The sequence below is a fragment of the Microchirus variegatus genome (genome assembly GCF_963457635.1).
Source record: "Microchirus variegatus genome assembly, chromosome: 4".
Lineage (NCBI taxonomy): Eukaryota > Metazoa > Chordata > Actinopteri > Pleuronectiformes > Soleidae > Microchirus > Microchirus variegatus.
Genome location: NC_139805.1, coordinates 627787 through 651008, shown reverse-complemented (window position 1 = coordinate 651008; position 23222 = coordinate 627787). Strand labels below are relative to the sequence as shown.

General features: G+C 41.5%; 1 protein-coding gene across 1 annotated transcript in view; it reads right to left on the bottom strand.

Annotated features, from left to right (window-relative positions):
• Positions 1 to 21476, bottom strand: part of ppfia4 (PTPRF interacting protein alpha 4) — a gene marked incomplete at both ends in the record, with an annotated part of 104242 nt that extends 82766 nt beyond the window's left edge. Inside the window, one exon of the mRNA XM_083888630.1 lies at positions 21210 to 21476. Coding sequence (XP_083744756.1) covers positions 21210 to 21476 — 267 coding nt within the window. The remainder of the gene's footprint in view (positions 1 to 21209) is intronic.
• Positions 21477 to 23222: the final 1746 nt, after the last annotated feature.

Sequence of the window (23222 nt, the reverse complement as noted above, 5' to 3'; positions counted from 1 at the left end):
TGTCTGGTCATACTGCTCTTTACCGGCTCATTCACATTAGCAAGTACAGCTTGATCCATGAGACACATCCAAGACTGAGTACAGTAAGTGTATGCTGCATGCACATGTGCATGCGTGACTGTGTGTGATATATTACCCCAGCCTGACACTTCCTAAGAAGTGCTGACAGTGTGGGCAATTCATCACTTAACCGTTTTCTAATGTAAGATTTCAATATCAATAGCATCTGCTCACCAGTGTAATTGATTACTATAGCAGGGACTGATATTCTCTGCCCCACACTAGAGTATAATTGGCCAGATTTCTGTCCTGATCTGTCTCTTCCTACAATCATGAGGACCTTCCAACTTTAGGCTGATACAAATAGATTATCTGGGCCAAATTATCCTGTCATGTGAGAAGGTTAAGAGACGCCATTCTAATGTCATTGGACACAGAGTCTTCCCAACTGATGTTGCATACTTTTGTTTAGAACCATAACTTGTACAAAGTCGATTCAGTCTTCTCAGCCATGACTTCATCGTCAGGTTTTTGCATTTCTCAGCACAAAACATCACAAACATAAACAGCTATTACTGAAAATGTGGACAGTCCACCTCCATGTCTGTTTATATTCTTAAATCACATTACGCAAGTTCCTGTGAGCTCCAAAATCCCTGGAATCTCCTCCCTGAAATTGTTTGGCAACACAGCAAATGTGTGGTCCTGAGTCTAGTCTGTGCTTCCTCAGGATTAAAACATTGAAAATTCCCAGAAAAAACAGCCAAAGAGGAGATTTCCTTATCAGACGTCTCGACTGCTTCAGCTAACTCCTTCTGACTCGATGGAGCAGTGGCTCTACTCTAAGGTCCCTCCAGATTAGAGGTGAACCAATTAATTGTTTTGGCTGATTAATCAGCTCCAGTAGAGCCCTGGATGTGATGTGACGTCCAGGAAGATTGAGCAATATATCACAGAACCTGACTGAATATATCTGATCCTCACTAAAGCCCTGTGTGCCTTTCACGTACGGAAAGATAAACATACCGTCGTTGTACTCCAGAGAACGCATACACATTGCAATAAAAGAATGTAAAATAAACAAGATATTTAAGTTGGTTAGTGTTGTTGTTGGTAACAACACTAAAGTTAAAATCCAGAAAATCCAGGCATCCAGATTTGCAGCTTCCTGGTTAAGGGTAAACCTTAAGCTTACCCTAACTTTGTTATAAAGAATAAAGGGTTTATTAATGTCATAGTTTGACATAGCTTTTGTTGTAAGTTACATTTCTGTTAAGTTTGCTTAAACGGCCAACTGGGAAGCTGCAAATCTGGATGCCAAAGCATCTTTAATCAGAACCTATGAAGTGACCACTCTACAAGCAGAATGTCAGGATGTTGCCTGCTCTCCTTGTTTCCATCTACCTTGGTGTGGGCGTAGCAAACTCTCCTCTCCCTGCACAACCCAACCACTCAACTCACCACCTGCAGTAGGACTGTAACCTTACACCAACTAACCATTCGATTTGTATCACAAATTTTGACCCACGGTTCGATACATCCCACGATTTTTTTTTAAATTTAAAAAACATTTTATTTGAACAATATTTACTAATATAACAACTTAATGTAACATTTAATTAGGGATGCACCGATTAATCGGCTAGTGATTGGAATCGGCCGATTTTCACGTGATTGTGAATCGATCGATCGATTTCACATACATCACTAAATGTTATTTGCATAATTTGGCATATACTGTAGTTTAGGGCTGAACAATTTATCGAAATTTATCTAAATTACACAATATTTATAATTTAATATTTGTTCAAGCCAAAATCTAATTTTAGGGTAAACCTGGTGTGTGTAACTTGTGTGTGTGTGAGGAGCTGTGTATGTGTGTGTGTGTGCTGTAGGAGGTACGAGACGTCAAAGAGGTGCGTAGGTGAAGCAGGAAGTAATGTGTTCCGTGTGTTTACATTAGAGAGCAGCAGGTGAATATCTATGTCACTCTGCATATTTTCCCCATTATTCCTCTTATTATTATTATGTGAATAAAGAGCGCACGGCGCTCGCCATCCACTCAAAACGGAACGTTTACTCTTACTTACGCGATCCGACTACTCTTTGGTCGGCTCGCGCAGCGTGTCTGTTGTTTTTTTTCCGGTCTATCTAGATCCGGTGTGGTGTTGTACTTGTTCTAATGTCACTAGTTGAGGCAACAGCATGTGAAAAAACTACAAAGTTTGCTCAGCTAATAACGCGTTTAACTAACAGCACTAATATATATGTATATATACACACACATATGTATGTGTATATATATATATATACATTTTTATATATATATGTATATATATTGGAAATGTCATTACTTCAAACACATATGAAGTCCACTAACCAAATGGCTTCTGCTAATGCATTCAAGGAACCGTGTAAATTTCTACAATCCACTAAACAAATGCTTACTACTGCTGAAACCTTGTGGTAATAGAGGTAATATAACTAAGCATGGAAATGGTTGTTGAAACATTGTAGAAGTTTTTCTTCTTTTTGATTTTATAATGAATATCCTTTGAGTGACAAAGCAAAGGTGAGCTTCATAGTTGAGATCAACTGGTAAATTTGAGCACAGCAAACACACACAGAGAATTTGCAGCCACAAGATAAATAAATATCTTTGGATCTTTTACTGGTGGGGAAAATATGAATAATGTCAACATCTTTCTTTTCATATGTATAATGCACACATATGATTCACAAGTGGAGATCACCAGTGTGGTGAGTTCTGTAGCCTGAACACATTGACAATGACATGTTTCTCTTGAGCCAGTATAGCTACAGTATAAACAGCAATATTTGACCTACGACTGTGTCCTTCCCCCAAATCCTTCAATTTACTTGCACCACCACGCTCTCTCTCTCCAATCTGTGTCCGTGTGTGTGTATTATTGACAGACAGCAGCAGGGGTGTGTGCTATGTTGTGAGACTCTGACAAGCTGCATTTCACGGAGCAGATGAAGCATTTTGAAGTCCTTTAAATCCCTTTAAGGGTCCAGCCAGGGACTTAGCCTCTGATGTCGTCGCCTCTGATGCTGCTGCTGCTGCTGTTTAAGACTCTTGCTGAGAAAAACCTGGGATCTAGAAGATGTTGCTCATATTACTGTGTATATGCGTTTCAGAGTATGTGCGTAAGAGAGAGAGAGAGGTTGTGTGCACGTTGTCTCGATTTCTCTCATACATCACACGCCTGTTGGCCTGTAGCAGTTCATAAAGTCCCACAGCTCCATCTCTGCACTACAACCACAGTCAGTGTAGCAGTGGCAGCCTCTCCTGACCACCAGGGCCTTATCTTCTATTTTGAGAGTGTTGCAAGAGCGAAAGTGAACTGACAGAGTTCCAATAGTGTAGTTGTTAGACATGGTACGACCATGGGCTAAACTGCTGGCTGTAAAAACCTAATCTCAAACACCCCCCGTTACTCTTTCTCATTCTATCGTTTCTTGCCTCCCTCCATCATTGCTCTCACCCCCCTCTGGTCCAATCATTTGGCTTTTATTACTGTGGAGAGGAAACTCTCATACACATTCAAAGACACTGATGAATGTCATCACTCTTGTGAGATCTGCAGCATGTTGACATTAGAGGAGCAGCTTTAAGATGCATTCAAGGAACCTCTTCAATTTCATCACTTCAGCAAATAGTGATCACTGCACTCATTTATAAAACATGTTTCAGTTTTTTATCTTTTTAATATAATTTCTCATAATCACTTTAACATATAAACTTTTATTTTACAAATAATCAAATATTCCTGCATCATTTCCCGAACAACGCACATAAATCCTCCAGCCTCAAGCATAGCTGTTGTGCCTGCATGTTAGTAGTGAACCTTACTTTTTAATAAGTTTGGACAGCACTTTTTATTTTTTATTTTTTATTTAACTGGAAAATTCCCAGGACATTTCCAGAAAATATTTCAGAAACTTACATGAGAATTGTGAGAATTAATGAGATTAAACAGGAAACATTTGGATAATTTAAAGAAACTGAGCCACATGCACATATACATATTTAGTTTTTTTCATAAGGAGACATGCATGCAAAATGATACAGTAATAAACTTAAAATTATAAACATGAAGCAGATTAAATTTGAGAGTGGAAAATGATCAATGTTTAAATCTTTCACTGAATAATTAATTATTTCATTGAACAACAAAAACACAAATGTTGTTTCAAATCAAATCTCGTTGTTTTATACAAGAGTATGTTACAATATATTATTTACCAATTATATGTAAGTTGCCCAACCTTCAATTTCTAATTTATTCCAGTTAATTCCCATGGAACGTTTCCAATTTCGAAAATTCCCATAACTTTGCAACCCTAACTGTCACTTCATGGTGTTGTTTTCTTCTTCCCTTCAACTCGTTCTGTTTTTGGAACTTTATGACCTCATAAGTTACGTATGAGTGATGCAGGGCTGAGATAAAAAAAAAAAAAAAACAGCACCACAAGGACACTGTCGGTGCAAATGGTGCTAATCAGCTTTTTTTTCACAGGTTCACCTGAGTTCACAAATCCCAGGTATCTGCTAATTTTAGAGTGAAATAGGCTACAGTGACTATGCGTTCTCCGTTAGCAGAGCATGTCTCTCACTGCCTTTATTCCCGCTGACTTACATCCTGACTTTTTTCCTGACCTAGTCTCTCGTCTGATAAATCTTACTTTCTTGGTAAGTCAGTCTCCCTGACTATCCTTCTCTCTCCCATGAAGCCAGGGGGACAAATTGGCGCCCGGCTGAGCTAAATGTGCCTGGTGCTGTGAACCAGATGGTCGTGGCAGAGGGAAGATGGGGGAGCGAAAGGATAGATGCTACTGAGAGACAGTGTGCCGAAGCCTTGGTGAGGTCGGGCAGCGTGGGGAGCTTGCTTTGCACACTGATTATCTATTAGTGCTCAGGGGCCCGAAAGCTGTGCACAAACACTTGCCAGGGGCCAGTTTGACCCGATTAGACGCAGAAATTAACCCATAAAGTTAGAAGATTGGCAGATTGTGAAGTAAACTGGTGAGAAGGAAAAGGGACAGATGATGTTAGGCTGTTAAGATGCAGCGGGAGAGGAAGTGAGGATGAGAGACTCAGACAGAGGGAGAGAGAGAGAGAGAGAGAGAGAGGTGTGATCTGCTGAGAGGTAGATATGTTGTTAATTAGCTGCACTTCATTTAATCTGAGGTCATGTGATTTTCTCCCTTTCTCTTTTGCAAAAATAATAGATTTTAACACAATTATAGACAAAAAGAAACGTTGTAATTGCTCTTCCAAAATGTAAAGATGAGATCAGTTATTAGTAATTGAATCTTATTGGGTTTTTTTTTTTCAATATATAACAACATTTTGATTTAAACAATATATAATGTTTAATGTAAGGAAAACAGACCAACAGATAATGCAGCAGGATTCAGGACCACAGTGTTAAATTATTTTATGAAATGAGTTTTGATCCCAGTTATTGGTTTATTATAGACACACATGTGATCTAACATGATTTAAAGCAGAACTATGCAGTATTTTACCCTAGTTTAAAAGTTTCAGAGTCATTGGGATGGTTAAATGTCTTGCTGGGCGATTGGGGCTGTGTCCAAGATCAGGGTCTTGCGAGAAACACCAACAGCACCACACACACACACACACACACGCCCTGGCCAGGTACCGGCTATAAGAGCAAGGCAGTGATAGCGTTATTTTAGACATTCATCATGGCAGAGTCGCTGAAAAAGAAGCAGAGAACACCATTGTTGGAGGAAGCAAGGAAGAGGAAGTGATTGACTGACCAAGCATGGGGTCACACATGAGTAAACATTGGACCTCAGCTTTATTCAGATGGTGAGAATTGAAAAACAGAAGCATGCGGAGTGGATGAAACCGTAGACAATGGATGGATGGAAGTTTACGGTGGTGTTGTGAAAATGTGTACTCTGTACTACTGTGGAGGGGATGTACTCGTATTTGTATTCTTAATATTACTCTGATTCTCCTGCAACCGATACATACCACTAAGGCTGAAATGATTACACAATGAATTGATTATTAATCGATTACTAAATTAATCGTCAACTATTTTGATGAACAATTATTTGGTTTGAGTTTTTTCTAAAGAATTAAAACCAGTTTCTATATTTAGTTCACAGTCAAAGTGAAGCAGGTTTCTTGCTATAATGGCATTGAGACCTGAGTGCAGACCATATGAAGAACCTCCTTGGCCTAACTGGATCTGCTCATAAATGGTTTCGCTCCTACCTCTCTGGCCACTCCCATCATGTCACCATTGGGTCCAGCATGTCAGAAAGCATGGTGATTCGTCAAGGTGTGTAACCCTAACCCTAGTAATGCGCTATACAAGACCAATTTATTATTATTATTATTATTATTATTATTATTTATTTATTTATGACATTATTATTGAGGACTGCAACTAACAATCGATTAATCTGTTGATTAATTTCTCGATTAATTGACTGATCGTTTGGTCCTTAAAATGTCAGAAAATGTTGTTATTCAAAGCCCAAACTTATGTTTTCAAATGTCTTAATAATTATTCAGTCTTAACTATTTCTTTGTTGTTTGTTTGTTTGCAAAATAAATTTTTGCAAAGAAATCAGAAAATATTCACCTTTAAAGGTCACATAGAGTGGTCCTGTTGCACATATATGTTAGTTATGGAGGTCTACTTACATACATTAACTTGTTTTTATGCTCAAAAACCTCCTAGTTGCTGTAAATAAGCCGATAGAAATCCTCTTTTCTGACGCTGTTCCTGAGTCACGATATTTCAGACTCAACTCTCACCCCGGCTTCCCAACTGTCTTGTGATTGGCCAGTACCCAGAAGTGACATATTCAGCACACCCGCTCTCAGAAGCACAGCTCCCCCCTCTGGAACGGTGGATGCACTGCTCCTCATTTTCAAAACATTGTTTTAACAGTGTTTAAAAATAGCTTCTTCACGACTCCCCGCCTCAGTCCCTTTGACGACCTTTGACCCGGAGTCAGACCCAGAGTCAGAAGACACTGTCGCTCGTGAAACACCTCCACAACGGACGTTATTCTTCTTCTGTGGTTCAATGTACGCAACCGGATGTGCCAAAACTGTGGAGGGGATGTACTCGTATTTGTATTCTTAATATTACTCTGATTCTCCTGCAACCGATACATACCACTAAGGCTGAAATGATTACACAATGAATTGATTATTAATCGATTACTAAATTAATCGTCAACTATTTTGATGAACAATTATTTGGTTTGAGTTTTTTCTAAAGAATTAAAACCAGTTTCTATATTTAGTTCACAGTCAAAGTGAAGCAGGTTTCTTGCTATAATGGCATTGAGACCTGAGTGCAGACCATATGAAGAACCTCCTTGGCCTAACTGGATCTGCTCATAAATGGTTTCGCTCCTACCTCTCTGGCCACTCCCATCATGTCACCATTGGGTCCAGCATGTCAGAAAGCATGGTGATTCGTCAAGGTGTGTAACCCTAACCCTAGTAATGCGCTATACAAGACCAAAAATAGCTTCTTCACGACTCCCCGCCTCAGTCCCTTTGACGACCTTTGACCCGGAGTCAGACCCAGAGTCAGAAGACACTGTCGCTCGTGAAACACCTCCACAACGGACGTTATTCTTCTTCTGTGGTTCAATGTACGCAACCGGATGTGCCCGGACTAGTGCCCGGAGCAGGAGGATCTGCTGTTTCGGAGAACCGTTGTTTATGTAACTGGACCGGGTTTTTTCAGAGATCTCTCTGAGCCTGAGATTACAATAAAACACAGTGTTCTCAGCAGTGGCTGAACTGTTTGTTTAGAACCTTCAGGGCTTCATAAACAAGGTAATGACGCAGATACACACTAAAAAACAGCGTTAATTGGAACTTCCGGTCTAGGTCCACTTTAAGAACCTGAAGAATCAGAGCATTTGTTCACTAAAAAATGAGTAGATGAATAATTTATTAATGGATTAATAATTGTTTAATCCACTAAGTACTAAGTACTCAGGACTCAGTATTGGCAAGTGCTCACATTTAAGTTATTGTAGCGTAAAAAGGGTTCTGTCTTTGCTCAGGTTATAGTCTATCAACATTCTGCAATAAAGACTTAAAATGCCCCAAAACATACTTAAAAGCTGGACAAAAGAAACAGCACATGGAGTTAAGGTACGGATCAGGACATCATTTCAACATAACTGCGTTGTCCTGTCTCTTTTAATCTCATACTCTTCCTCCCTCTTCTCTCTTTCTGGTGACTTTCAGCTGCTCACTTCATGCTCCACTTTCTTTCACATCTACCCAAATCCCAGTATTTTTGTGCTTATGTAACACAAACCATAAGATTTAGGCTTCAGTAGCAGACCAATGAGCTGACTTTGCTCTCTACCTCCTCAAAACTCTCCTATCATGGTGCACATAGCTGCCTCAGCACTGTGGACACGCTCACGCATCCAAACACATGGACTCATGATGGCATGAAGACGGAGGATGCTGACATTTAATAAAACACAGGCTGAGTGTGTGTGTGCTTGTTTGTACATTGGTCCATACTGTATGTGAGTAAGCCTGTTTGTGCCTTGCTGAATGTGTGTGAGTGTGTTATGATCACCTCAGGCATCCTCCAAGCACCATGCAGGAGGACTTTAGAGCCCCCTCTTCCTTTCTCTGCAGTGTAAAGTATATACACTTTGACATACATTCTCTCTCACATGATTCCTGTGGACAAAGCACAACCCTCGTACAGTAACTGATGGTCGAGTACCAAACCTACAGGGCCTCCTTCTGTTGGCCTTGGTTCAAGAAGTGTAAAATTTAAAATGGTGTGAGGGAAATTCTAAAGACACTCTTTATCATTAAGGGTGAGCTATGTGGCAAAAAATATCAAAGCAGGATTTATTTATTTTTTACACAAAAATCCCAATCATGATTTTTCACTATTATGCAAGTTACCGATCAGTTCAGCCACTATTTCCCTTTGTAACAATAATTATAGCCCTAAAAGTAAAAATTAGGGATGCATGATATTGGACTTTTTGCCGATAACCGATACCAGTAAACTTATATATGTTTCCCTTGTTCACCTTCATTATGTCTAATTCAATACTGTATCTGTTAATAAAAGCCTCACGACCCAACTCTAACTGTGATTAAAAGCACACAGACGCTCATACTGACGTTCTTCCTTTTTACTCACACATTTTCAATACAAATTTCAAATAACAACCAACCGACAATATAAAAACACAAAATGCATGAAAATACACTCCATGCACGTTAATAAAATATAACCAAGCCTCTAAGAGATCAAAAGACATATAATGAAAACGAAGGAGTACGAAGAACGCCTCACACACAATAACTGTACCGCACCAGTGTTCCACATTCATTGCACAGTGTTGTCGTCCAACATGCAAACCTTTTCTGTGCCACTGCAAACTTTGCAAATAACTTGGTTGTGCCTTGTTGGTCGGGGAAAAACCTATGGAAGCGTATTGCATTCACTTGAAAAAAAAAAAAAACTCCTGTTTTTCTCAGTAATTAATTTTCGGTTAGATTTTTTGAAAAAAAAAATCTGTTTTTCTGACTATATTTTTTCAGTTTTTCAGAGTCATATTTTTTTCAGTTTTTCGTGCAAATTTCCCCTGTTTTTCGGAGTACTTTTTTTCAGAATTATCGAGAACTCTTGCTATGGTACACACGCCGCCGAAGGCGATTCCTCAGCTGCACACCGTGTGCATCCAATATTCTCAGCAGTCTCCTGATCGTCACCACGTACTCAGCCTGAATGCATTTCAAATGCATCATCTTGTATCCATGGAGCATAACATATCTGTCTAACTGATCCTGGAGAAAGATTGCTATGTCTAGCAGATCTGAATGGGCTTTTCCTTCTGAACAACCGCAAAGTCCTCAGGTGCCAAACTAATGATAATACCGTCTATGTGACTTAAAGACAGGACTATCTCCCAGTGTCTTAAACCGAGAGTAAAGTAAAACTTGATTAAACTAAACAAGCCGTCCATGTTGTTGTAAAAAGAATTACTCAGAAAAACAGAAAAAAACTTACTACAAAAAACAGAAAAAAAATTACTCAGAAAAAATGAAAAAAAAATTAGACAGAAAAGCAGGGAAAAAATGACACGGAGAAAGACGACGAGGACGACATTTGACCAGCTGAGGACACCGTAGCACTCAGGGAAGGGAGGGGGTGAGCAAAGCAGCAGTTCTTTGTTGTAAATTTCAGCCTCTCCTCTAGATGGCACTATAAACTACTTACTTCACCTTTAACATAGCTTCCTATGTTATCCCACTGTAAACTCCCTCTTCTTTGGCCAGGTAACTTCCGCCCAAGCTTCCCTCATTCATTTGTCCTGCAGCACCGTGAGGAGACATCAAGTAGTGACACGAGTGAAACTGGCGGGAACTGTTTACATTAGAGCCCCTTTATCTGTTGTTTAAAATATAGATATTTGCATATCGATTATCGTATTACATGAGGAAGGACGACTGGGGGCATCATAATCAGTATAAGTAGTAGTCATAGAAGTAGTAGCTGTATTTTCTAATGTCTGGCTGTTAAATTGTTACAAGAGCTACTTTATGAAGCTCTGAACAGTGAACAATGTGAATCACTTTCCCTACAATACGGAGTGTGCTCTGCTGTGGCCTAAGGTCAGCAGTTGAAGAAGAAGTGGACCACAACAACTGTCTGGAGCAGCAGTAAAGGGATGACTGGGTGATTGGTAAAATTGATTGACAGAGGAAGTGTGAAGGAAGTGGAGAGCAAGAAAAAATACAACACTTGGGAAATGTAATGCTGGATTTCAAGGACAGAGAGTGACCGAGGCTCATATATCTAAACACAGAGACACATGCATGTGTGTGTAAGCGGTTTGTGCCTGACTGAGTGTTAATGTGTCTAAACAAGGGTAAGCACCAATCACTGCTACTAGAAGTTAAAGGGCGTGTGTGTGAGGTCAAATAAACAAATGCAAAACAGTGGTGTGCACTGTAAGTACCCGTGAGGACAGAGGGGTTAGAATTTATGTGTGTGTGTGTGTGTGTGCTGGCAAAAATAGCCAGTGTTGCGTCCGCTTGGAACAGGTGTCTAAACAACCCAGCACACTCTTACACATCATAAGACCATGAGACGCACATCTGACCATAAAGGCACAAGCAACTTGTGGGATATGAATGACATTTGCCTCATAGTGCCTCAATAACAAACTTTTTTTTGCATTTTACTTTTTTAAATTTTATTTACCCTAGCCCTTGACCTAGCAGGGACTTGGACCAGCAACCCTCAGTAACAAATAATATTCACTTTCAGCTTGGCTATTGACTGTCCCCCCTTGGAAATGGTACGTTAATCAAAGAAAAAATGATATTAGGTTTAACAGATATGGCTATAAATGAGTCACCTAATTATTCACATTTCACAGAGGCCTTTCTGCAGTTTGCATGTTCTCCCCTTGTGTGCGTGGGTTTTCTCTGGGTTCTCCAGCTTCCTCCCATACTCCAAAAACATGCAATATGGGGATTAGGTAAACTGGACACTCTAAATTGACCATTGGTGTGAGAGTGAGAGTGAATGGTTGAATGGTCGTTTGTCTCTATGTGGCCTCTCCTCCTATCACCCTATGTCAGCTGAGATTGGCACAGCGCCCCCTGTGACCCTCATGTGGAGGATAAAGCAGCAGAAGATTGATGGATGGATCACAGGTTCCACCTATTGCTGCAGTTCTCTTCAGTTTGGTATGTTGAGCAGGTGTTTGCATTTCGAAAAGTTGTGAAATCTACCTAAACATCCATACGCTACCATTCCACTTTTCACACCCTTACTGTCACAGTGGTCTGACACCTAAAGGCTGGAGCTCAGCACACAGCAGTTTAGTGACTGGTGAACAGAACATCATTTACTCCCAGGCAGCAAGAGGAATGTAACGGGAAAAACACAAACGCAGTTTTTAATACACTATGCTTTAAGAGAGTATACTTCTTTATTTTTTCACACTTCTGCCTTGTGTTTATTGGCGTGCTGCACTGTGTCTCGCTGGTATGCTGTCTACATAGTTGACGCAGCTCTTGCCATCCAGCCTACACACCCTGCAATGGAAACACAAGCCAGATCACAAATAATCATTCCAAACTGAACCACAGAGAGCTGAACTGAACTGTACCAGGTTGTGGGAAATGTAACTTTGATAACACGCAATTGCTTTGTGTGGATGCTCCTTTTTCTTTGCTTCTTTTAGGGGTTAGAATATATTATATTCACTATCGAGCCAATACTGGTCAACATCACTGGTTTGGATCTTGGAAAAAGAAACAAGTAAACTCTGATATGAAGTATATGCTTCACTAAGAGAACACTAAAGAGAGATGCTATCATTACTGTCATGTGACCGGGGAGCTGCTGCACAGCTGGAGTCTGACGTTATTTAAATGGCTGATTAAAGTGAGGTGGCAAATGCATCAACACCAATATTCACAAGAAATTCAACATTATGATATTGGTATCAGCCTCAGTGATACAGAGCCATCACTAGATTATTTTTTAACACATTCTCTTTGACAGTGTCAGAACAGTTTTTCTCACACAGAGAAGAGAACAGGTCTTTGCATTTGTGTGTGTGTGTGTGTGTGTGTGTGTGTGTGTGTGTGTGTGTGTGTGTGTGTGTGTGTGTGTGTGTGTGTGTGTGTGTGTGTGTGTGTGTGTGTTCTTGTACTTGTGGCATACTGAGGACCAGTGAGGGTTTTTTAACCAACAAAGTGAGGTCATTTTTACGGAGTGAGGACATTTTGGCCGGTCCTCACTTTGTTTTCATTGAAATCACTTCCCTAGGTTGCTATAACATGCTATACTCAATTTGTCAAAAACATTAAAAAATTCAAATTGTATAGTATGACGTCTTTGTCAAATTTTGGATGGAAAATTTTGGGAGTTTTTTTTTTTCAATTTTTGGACGACAAAGTATAGTGTGACGTTTTTGTAACATTTTGGACGAAAATTATTTTTTTTAAATTTTTGGTCAAATTTTGGACGAACAATTTTTGGTCACGTTTTGGCCGAAAAAATTTTGGTCAAATTTTAGAAGAAATTTTTTTGGTCAAATTTTAGACGAAAATGTTTTGGTCAAATTTTGGACGAAACATTTTTGGTCAAATTTTGGACGAAACATTTTTGGTCAAATTTTGGACGAAACATTTTTGGTCAAATTTTGGATGAAACATGTTTGGTCCATTTTTTTTCTTCAAATTTTGGATGACAGTATAGTATGACATTTTTGTCAACATTTGGACAAAAATGTTTGGTCAACATTTGGACAAAAAAATGTTGGTCAAATTTTGGACAAAAAAATGTTGGTCAAATTTTGGACAAAAGAAATTTGGTCAAATTTTGGACAAAAACATTTTGGTCAAATTTTGGACAAAAAAATGTTGGTCAAATTTTGGACAAAAAAAATTTGGTCAAAAAAAATTTGGTCAAATTTTGGACAAAAAATGTATGGTCAAATTTTTTTTTCAAATTTTGGATGACAGTATAGTATGACGTTTTTGTCAAATTTTGGACCAAAAATTTTGGGTCAATTTTTTTTTTCAAAGATTTTTTCAACTTTTCGACGACATTTTTTGTCAAATTTTGGACCAAAAAAAAAAGAAATGGTACTGCAACCAGTAGTTCCTTATAGATGTCATTCATAAAGTAGATATTTGTAATTGTGTTGATTTATAAAGTGGAAATGCTGGTCCTGACTTTGTCAGCAACCCGGTCCTCAGTATGCAGCAAGTACAAGAATGTGTGTGTGTGTGTTTGTGTGTGTGTGTGTGTGTGTGTGTGTGTGTGTGTGTGTGTGTGTGTGTGTGTGTGTGTGTGTGTGTGTGTGTGTGTGTGTGTGTGTGTGAAAGCAGGCATATATAGGTCGCTGTCTCTGTGTGTTTAAAACCTAATTTGTCTATGGGACAATCCCATCTCTGAGGGCTATGTTAGAAGCATTATGCACCGTAATGGTTTGACATGTTAATCTGAAACCCTATTCTCTGTAGCTAATGAACATATCCATCCTAGACTCTGTATGCTCTGTGTGTGTGTGTGTGTGTGTGTGTGTGTGTGTGTGTGTGTGCGTGCGTGCGTGTGCGTGTGCGCATGCGTGCTTGTATTTGTTGCCTTTTAAGGACCTTTTCTGGCATAAACACTGACCTTGTCAGGATCATGGAGATAGGGTTTGGCATTAGGGATTACACTTTAGCCATGTTTCCATTGATTGGAACGGTTTGGTTTGGTACAGCATGGTATGCAATTTTTTTTTAGGAATAGTACCAAAATAAGGGTTCTTCTGTGTGGAGTTTGCACGTTTTCCCCATGGGTGAGTGGGTTCTTTTTGGGTATTGTTGCTTCCTCCCAGTCCACAGACATGCCATTTAAAAACTCTAAAGCGACCAAAGGTGTTAATATGAGAGTAACTGATCGTCTGTCGCTGTGTTTTTGCTCTGTGATGGAATGGAATTCTGCCATGTTTCCATCAAGTGGAAAGGTTTGGTATGGTACATATTTTCGCGCTACCATGAGGCAATAGAACCAAAATACCAAACAAACCCCAACTGTTCCATGTTTTTGGAACCCTTTCCTTGTGGTACCAGAGTAAAATGGTACAGTTCTGTCAGAGTGGAGGTAGACCGGCTCCACCCATGACTCATGATAGACAGCTGACTGGGCAACAGAAAAATGTCACTCCCTAGTAGAGCCTGTACCCTAACCCTACCAAGTAAAGATCCTATTGGTAGTCAAAACGCAACCTTGACCCAGGGCTTCACCATTCCAAACTGTACCGTACCATAATAGATACACAACATTTGTTTAGTTTGTCTAAATGAATGGAAATTAATGCTGTCGTCTGAAGAATAGCTGTTCAAACCTGCATGTGTGTTTATGAAAAGAGGAAGAGGGAGAAAAATCTCTGACAGTTTTGGGTCAGTCCAGTCCCATGAGGTCAGGAAACCTACAGAAGACATAACAAAACACACAAACACACATACACACACCTAACCCTGGATTTTCACTGGACGCGGAACGGCCGCGGAACGGCAGCGGCGCGGTCGCCGTTGCAAATCGCTTCCATTCTAATCAATGAGAGCATTCCCACCAGACGCGCTGCGGAGCGTCTGAGCAGCGTCCCAGAAGCGGCTCGCCGCACCGCAGCGCTATCGATAGGAATCAGTTCTATTTTTTCCGTTACCGCTGCTGAACCTCGTAAATTTCAACGAAGCAGATCGCACCGGACAGGAAAAGCGACACGGAATCAAAGTAAAACATTTCCGCCCCCCTTTCAAAACAAAACACAATACGCAGATCATATAGCCTGTCACAACTTCACATCAACATTACGTCGTGCCGCTGCTGTCAGGTAAACAGTCAATTAATCAGAGCGTCTCTGAGAGTCATAATGTACGACGAGAGACTGATTGTTGAAGTGGAGAAACATAAAATCATTTATGACACCAGATCAACAGTTCTTCCACGTCGGAGAATGAAAAGAAGCTGTGTTGTTGTTTACTTTATACACACAGTCTATCGCTGGATCTCGCGAACTCGCGTCCGTTCGAGATTATCGCGCGATCTTCTGTGAATACCGCCGGCTCCCAAGGCTCCGCGCCGCTGCCGTAACGCGCCCGGTGGGGATTGACGCTGGGGAGAGGAAGAAGCAGAACCGCGCCGCTGCCGTTCCGCGGCCGTTCCGCGTCCAGTGGAAATCCAGGGTAATACAGGTAAAAAGACAATTCTTTAGGCCTCTCCCTATGATCCGCATATTTGATTTGACAGAGATTTTGCCCTTCCTGACGCAATTTATCCAGGCTTGTGACCATCACAAGGAGTACACTGAATGTGGCACACAGGAAAAACATGTTTGTTGAAATACTTACAAATACTAAGATTTGGGCAAAAAAGGCTGTCTTAAAAAAACTTAAACATCCAGCTACACCTAATAATAACACATTACAATAATAAAAACACACACAGCAAGAAAATAAATGATATCTCACCTACACGTTTACATGACTGAGCAAAGGATGACACAGAAGGCCAGGAAGTGCATCACGGGAGCTGTAACATCGTATTGTAGTTCAGGGCAATAAAAACACCAGCTATGATCATGCTGAGCATGCTGGGAATCGGCCTAATTATCACTGACACATATAGGATAGTGAGGTCAGCAGCATCACCAACTGCTACAACACCACTCTAATATATTCATCACACCCAAACTTGAGAGATCAGATACAGTATGTTATTTCCACACTTCCCCCTCATGGTTACAAGATGCACTCTTCAGTTTCCAATGATGAATCCAGTCCAGACTCTTCTCACAGTAGAAACTGAGAAGAAGTCGTTTTCTAACTTTTTTTTTTCTCATTTCTCAGTATTGCTTCACCCACTGTCCATTGCATCATTATCATTGCTGCTATGTAGCTGCTGTGGAAATGACCACTGCTGTGTAAGTCATGTGAGTGTATGCAAGTGTGTGTGCTGTCTTGAGAGAGTAAGAGAGCGTGAGACAGCTTATGCATAAAATACACCAGTCATAATATCTGCATAATGTCCTCCAGGTTTATGGGTGAATTCCAATTCCTTACTTAATCCTCAATCTTAACCCTCAATCTCAAAAATGTTCTCCCTCTAGTGCAAGTGCTGTCCTGATTCTCAGAAAAATTAAGTTGAGGGTCAAGTTTAAGGGCTGTATCGCCCTCAATATTGAGATTTTCCGACACCACCCTTGGGAGCAAGGGCTACCCAGAATGCATTGCGTGTTTTCACATAAGAAAGATGGCGTCGAAAGCAGCGAAGCGAGTGCGATACAAATGAAGTATTTTCTTTGTTAATAGAGATATAAAAATGATCTTAGTTTAGGCCCATATTATGGATTACTGACATCATTGTTGCGTAACATTTATTTTTATTTTACCATCTTTTGTCAAAAGTCGGCCGGTGTGGTTTACTTTTCAATAAGTCGTGGTGTGTGGTAACTGTCAGCTGAATATTTGTATGAGTATCATCTTATAACTAACTGACAACCTAATAACTTGACTGAAATAATATAATAAATAAATGATCCTGATGTAAATGTTTTCTTCTTCTTGTTTTTTGGAGTTGACAGACTGGACGCGTTAAGATTAAGGGTTGAGCTTGAGGGTTAAGATAGGAATTGGAATTGGCCCTAAGTCTGTATAACTAATATTTTATATTATTATTATAGTCAGAATAAAACATTACGTTGAACCATAGAGGATTAGAAAAGAAGCATGACACCTGCTTGCCACTCTGGCCTCCTGACACACACACACACACCCACACACACACACACACACACACACACACACACACACACACACACACACACACACACACACACACACACACACACACACACACACACACACACACAGAGAGAGAGAGGTGTGTATGTGCAGAAGCAAGCAGCCCAGGGCCCTGTACTAGCAAGCAGCCATGTTTCTTCCAAAAGAGGCTGCAGTGAGGCTGTCAGCATTGTTCCCTCTCTCTCTCTCTCTCTCTCTCTCTCTCTCTCTCTCTCTCTCTCTCTCTCTCTCTCTGTCTGACACACACACACATAGCGTATTGTGACATCATGCCACACATTTAGAACAGGGTCAGAGGGTAACACAGCTCAATGTGCTGAAGCTTCGTTGTCGTCATGCACGGTGACTGCACCAGCCCTTATTCAGCTCTCTTTCTGTCACACACACAAACAGTGACATCCCAGTTTACCCTAGCTCCAGTATCACGTCCATTACCACTGACACACAGAGGTAAGGTTGTGTTTTAAAATCCAGATAACAGTATGTGTGTGTGCTCTGCCCTTGTCCGTGGTCAGCAGAGCTCTGGCTCAGCCGTCTTACAAACCCTCCACCCTAACCCTCCCACACACTGTTAAACCTACTACATTACCATTTCTACCTACTAGACATTCAGATCCTCCTGGCATGTTGCCACCATCAGTCTTTGAAGTGACATATGCCTGTATATCCCCATTATCTTCACATTTATCCTCATGAAGACATGCAGGAGTGTGTGAGGAGTTTCCCAGCTAAGGTATATACTTTGAAAATCCAGTCCTCCACTATTAACTCCCCCTTTGTGAATGAGATAATACTGCTCAACTTTTTCAGTTGCCACTCTAATGTGTTGCTCTTGTCCAACAAAGCAATTAAGATATATTTTCATTCCATTTTATACTAATTAGTAGGATTGATCTGCTGGTTACATCCTGTTAAATCTCTGCAGAGCAATACATGTTTTTTTGTTTTTGTTTTTAAATGACTTGGTCCATGATTTAGAAACGGGAAACATAAACATGAAACATATGACAATGCATGGGTGGTGGCATCACTGAGTCACAGAAGGTCATAGATTAGAATCCTGGTTTGATCAACAGCTTTTATGTGTGCTGCTCTTTTTGGGTATTTCCCACAGTCCACAGACCCCAGAGTGGGGTTAGGTCATTTGGAGACTCTTAAACTGACCAAAGGTGTTAATGTGAGACTAAATGGTTCTTCTGTCTCTGTGCTTTTGCTTTGTGATGGATTGGCAACTTGTTGAGGCTGTACCCTGCCTTCCATTAGGGAATAGTACCAAAATAACCAGCCCAGACAGTTCAATTGTTGGCACCCTTCCCTTGAAGTACCAGAGTAAACTGGTACGGTAAGATCACGACAGTCAGCTGACAGGGAGCGACAGAAATACCTCACTCCCTTTCTATTCAATGCACGCAGTCTATTCTCATACAAAGTTTGGCGTATTTTAGAGACAACAAACAGCAACAAACCGAGCAGAAAAAAAAGCTGCTGGATGTCCTCTGCTGTTGTCTGTTGTGTCGCTTTCGATGTCATCGATTGCCGTTTTTGCACCACTATGTATCTTGCTGATGCGGCCATCGGGCACAGCCCACACCCCCGCCTACCAAGCAAAGGTAGTGTTCTCAGACAAAACGCAAACCTCACTCAGGTCTTGACATTCCAAACCTTATCGTATGATACCAAAGAGAACCGTAGCATGATGGAAACACAGCTTGAGTCAGCTGACTCCAGTTTCCCCCAGTGACCCTGAACTAGATAACCAGTAGAAAATGAAGGAACAAATGAAAGAATGACTATGCAAATATAAACACAAATGTCTTGTAACTGGATCTGGACAAAAGCCTTTCAAGCCAAGATCTCCTTTCATAGAGCAGGACCCGCAACATGTCCTACATTCTGCTTCCTCCAAAGTTTCCAATCACATCAACAGAAACCAAGTAGCAAAGATAAAGTTCCAGTGTGTAAGAATTAGTGATATCTAACCGCCATGTCACACTTTCGGAGTCGTGTCTCCTACGTGGACTAACGAGAGTACACCACCAGTTCAATTCCATATAGACTATATGTCAACTGCACATGCTCCCTGTAGCACAACACTTTTCAGTTCACTTGGTGGCATGCTTTTATTTTGGTCAAAATAGACAACAAATAAGATGGTAACCATGGAAACATGCTTGAGGCTATGCAAGGAGGTTGCTGGTACCCAAGCACGTACAAATCAGTGCTCAAACAATACAAGGACGTACATGAGGGCACTACTGGTATGTAATATGAGCTGGAGTATGCATTCATGGAACACTAAACTGACACGGACCCTTATTTAAGTATGAATGGAACTGTGGGCATTTACGCAATTGCAGAAATATGAATCGACTCCCCGTGGATGTGAAAAGCCATGACCCAGCCCTAATAGTGAGACTGCAGATTGTAAAAAAAAAACCCAGAGAACTCCATCTCTATCAGGGAACTACAGTGGCCTTTACATATATGAAATGATGTAGTTCTTCATTAGTATAGTAAACTTCAAACACACACTCTGGCTGGTGTGTCTTTGCAGGCGAAAACAATACATGCTTCATACAATACATTTTAAAGTAATTATCAGCACCTTGGTTGACATCAAATTCAAGGACTTTTCAAGGACTTTCCAGGACCAACAACCCTCAAATTAAAAGACCGAATGTGCTGACACAGCTTAAGATGGAAGGCAACTTGTAAGAGCCGCTTCACCCATGGCATCCACTTTTATTGATTGGCATCTGGACAAGTGATTGTCCGTGGGATCATGGGCAAGGAAGTCTTTTTTTTCTTTAATTAGCCAGAGATCTTGGAAATTTTAATTTCCCAGGAATCATGTCATTTGCGCTCTCTTGCTTAGCGTTACTCGCTCATTGTTCTACATGGAATCTCATGTCTATGGCGGAGAGAGACAGTGTCCACAACACTACTAGTAATTACGATTCGATGTTTGTTCTGCGTAAGGTTAGTCCACGTACATCAAGCAATGCAGGGCGCATGAAACAGTGGGTGGTGTCGTAAGAAACAAGGGTGGCATTTACCTGACATTTACATTTACCTAAACTTTTTTCTTGAACAAAATTCAAGCACTTTCAATGACGATGATGTTCCAAACCTTTCAACGGCTTTTTTTTTCAAATTCAAAAACTTTCAAGGGCCCACGGTTGGTGTAGTGGTTAGCACTCTTGCCTTTGCAGCAAGAAGACCCGGGTTCCTGGGTTCGAGCCCCGTTTGGAACAACTTCGGAACAAGGGCCTTTCTGCAAGGAGTTTGCATGTTCTCCCCGTGTGTGCGTGGGTTTTCTCCGGGTTCTCCGGCTTCCTCCCACAGTCCAAAAATATGCGATATGGGGATTAGGTGAATTGGTGACTCTAAATTGACCGTAGGTGTGAGAGTGTGAGTGAGTGGTTGTTTGTCTCTATATGTGGCCCTGTGATGGACTGGTGAACTGTCCCCGCCTATCACCCTATGTCAGCTGAGATAGGCACAGCACCCCCCACGACCCTCTGGTGGAGGAAAAACTGGTAGATAATGGATGGATGGACAAACTTTCAAGGATTTCAAGGACCTGTAGGAACCCTGAACTACACACAAACCTGCTTATGGAAAGTGTGTTCAATCCTAAATGTTACACACTGGACCTTTAATTGACCTGTGTGAGCTTGAACCCTGTCCTGCTCACATGTCTCCTGCTGTTGTCACTTCAGTGTCATCAACTACTCCACAACAAACAGAAGCATCACATCATCACCCTCCTTCTCCAGCTCGGCCTCGTCTCATCTCACACACTCACCTGAGGCAGCGCGGCGTTGATCTGCCGCTGGAGCGCGTCCCTCTCGTGCAGCGCCCCCTGCAGTTTAGTCTGAGACTGAATGAGCGTCTCCTGCGTCTCCCTCAGGGACTCCAGCAGCTTGTCCCTCTCGTCCAGCATGTTGACCATCAGCTGCTCGAAGTTGGCCTCCTGCTCGGAGCCGTTGGGGACGCCGCCTCCGCCGGTGCCTCCTCTCGGAGGAGCAGCCGAGTCTCCCTCGCTGATGGTCGGCATCACCTCGCACATCATCGTCGCTGCTCTGTGGTCAGGGCAACGCTACAGGACAGTGTCGCTGTCGGGATTAAAGGGGAATAGATATGAGGGTTACGAGCCTGATAAAACACTTACATTAACTGATAAGAAGGCCTTTTAACGCCCCTGTAGCAACCGGCAACCTCTGCAGCCGTGAATACGCGCCTGCTTTCTTCGTAATAAATTCCCAAACGTTCGTTCCATGGCCTTACCTTATCAGAGTGATTGAAATGACGAGATGATGATCAACCTTTCATCCATATTCACCGGCGTTTCTTCACCCAGTGAGCAGATCCGCCCTGCCCGGCGCGCCATGCACTCACATGTACGAATCCCCGGCGCGATATGATTGACAGCTCAGAGATGGACGGCTGCGTTTGGAGGGGAGGTGGCCGCGCGCGAGACGGAGATCATCGCAGGCGACATCCGAGGTGGAGACGGTGATTAATCCGCGTGATTTTAGTCCCGAGGACAGACGGAGAGAGTCTGATCTGCAACCGCCTCCTCTGACTCCATCTCTGCACATCCACACACCAGCGACACCGAACTGACGCTCACTCCTCCTCCTCCTCCTCCTGCACACACACGCGCACACACACACACACACACACACACACACACACACACACACACACACACACACACACACACACTTTAGATGCTTTATTCAATTCCACATTACAAGTAAATTTTCATTAGGAATCAAATATTTTGAATGATCAAACAGATTAAAACACATTGTTATGTATGACACAGTTTCATAGATACAGAAAACATCTCCTTCTCCAGATAAACATGCTTCCGATAATGGCTGAAATTGAGCAGCACTTTACCAACTGTTTGGCTCTTGTTTTAAATAAACCCTCAATGCAAAACCCCCGGATCAGCAGCCTGTGTTCATGCCCTTAGACCTAACACCAGCACAATAAAACGGCATCTGTAGCCAAGGTTTTTAATGATGGATATTAATGATTGATATTTCACAGTCTTGGAAATGTAAGAGTCCTCCATGAACAGATCTAAAGCACACGTTACTTCAAATAGCCTAATTGTTCTGGAATGCTGAGACATGACAACAATATCTGGTGTATTTGGGATTCCTGCAAAAGTGTTTGCAGGTGAGCACACACACACACACACACACACACACACACACACACACACACACACACACACACACACACACACACACACACACACACAGCATTCATAGTGAGGACACTCATCGATACCTTACCCTAACTTTAACCATCACAACTAAATGCCTAACCCTAACCCTTACCCTAGTGCTAACCTAAACCTAAACCCAATTCTAACACTGAAGTCTTAACCCGCAAAAAGTCCTTTTAAGGGGCCTAAATGATCCAAATTGCCCTCACTCATATAATACATTCACTAATCTCAACCCAAATACCAAGTCTTAACCCATGTCACACAAGATAGCTCTTCATGGGAAATGTTTTTTCAGTCTTGATGACCACTCAAATGACCCTACAGTTCCCATTCACCCATTCACAGCCATTCACTCACACTTTCATATGTTCCTCTGTCACTTATCTTTCATACCCACTCACACGCTGCCGGCACAGGAGCAACGTGGGATTAAGTGTCTTGCCCAAGGACAGACCGGTTGTTAGACTAGCGTTGACAAGTTGAAAGACGACTCGCTCTCCCACTGAGCCAGCGTCCTAGTCCCTAAAACCAAGCATTAACCCTCAAAATAACACGTTTAAGGGGTGAGAG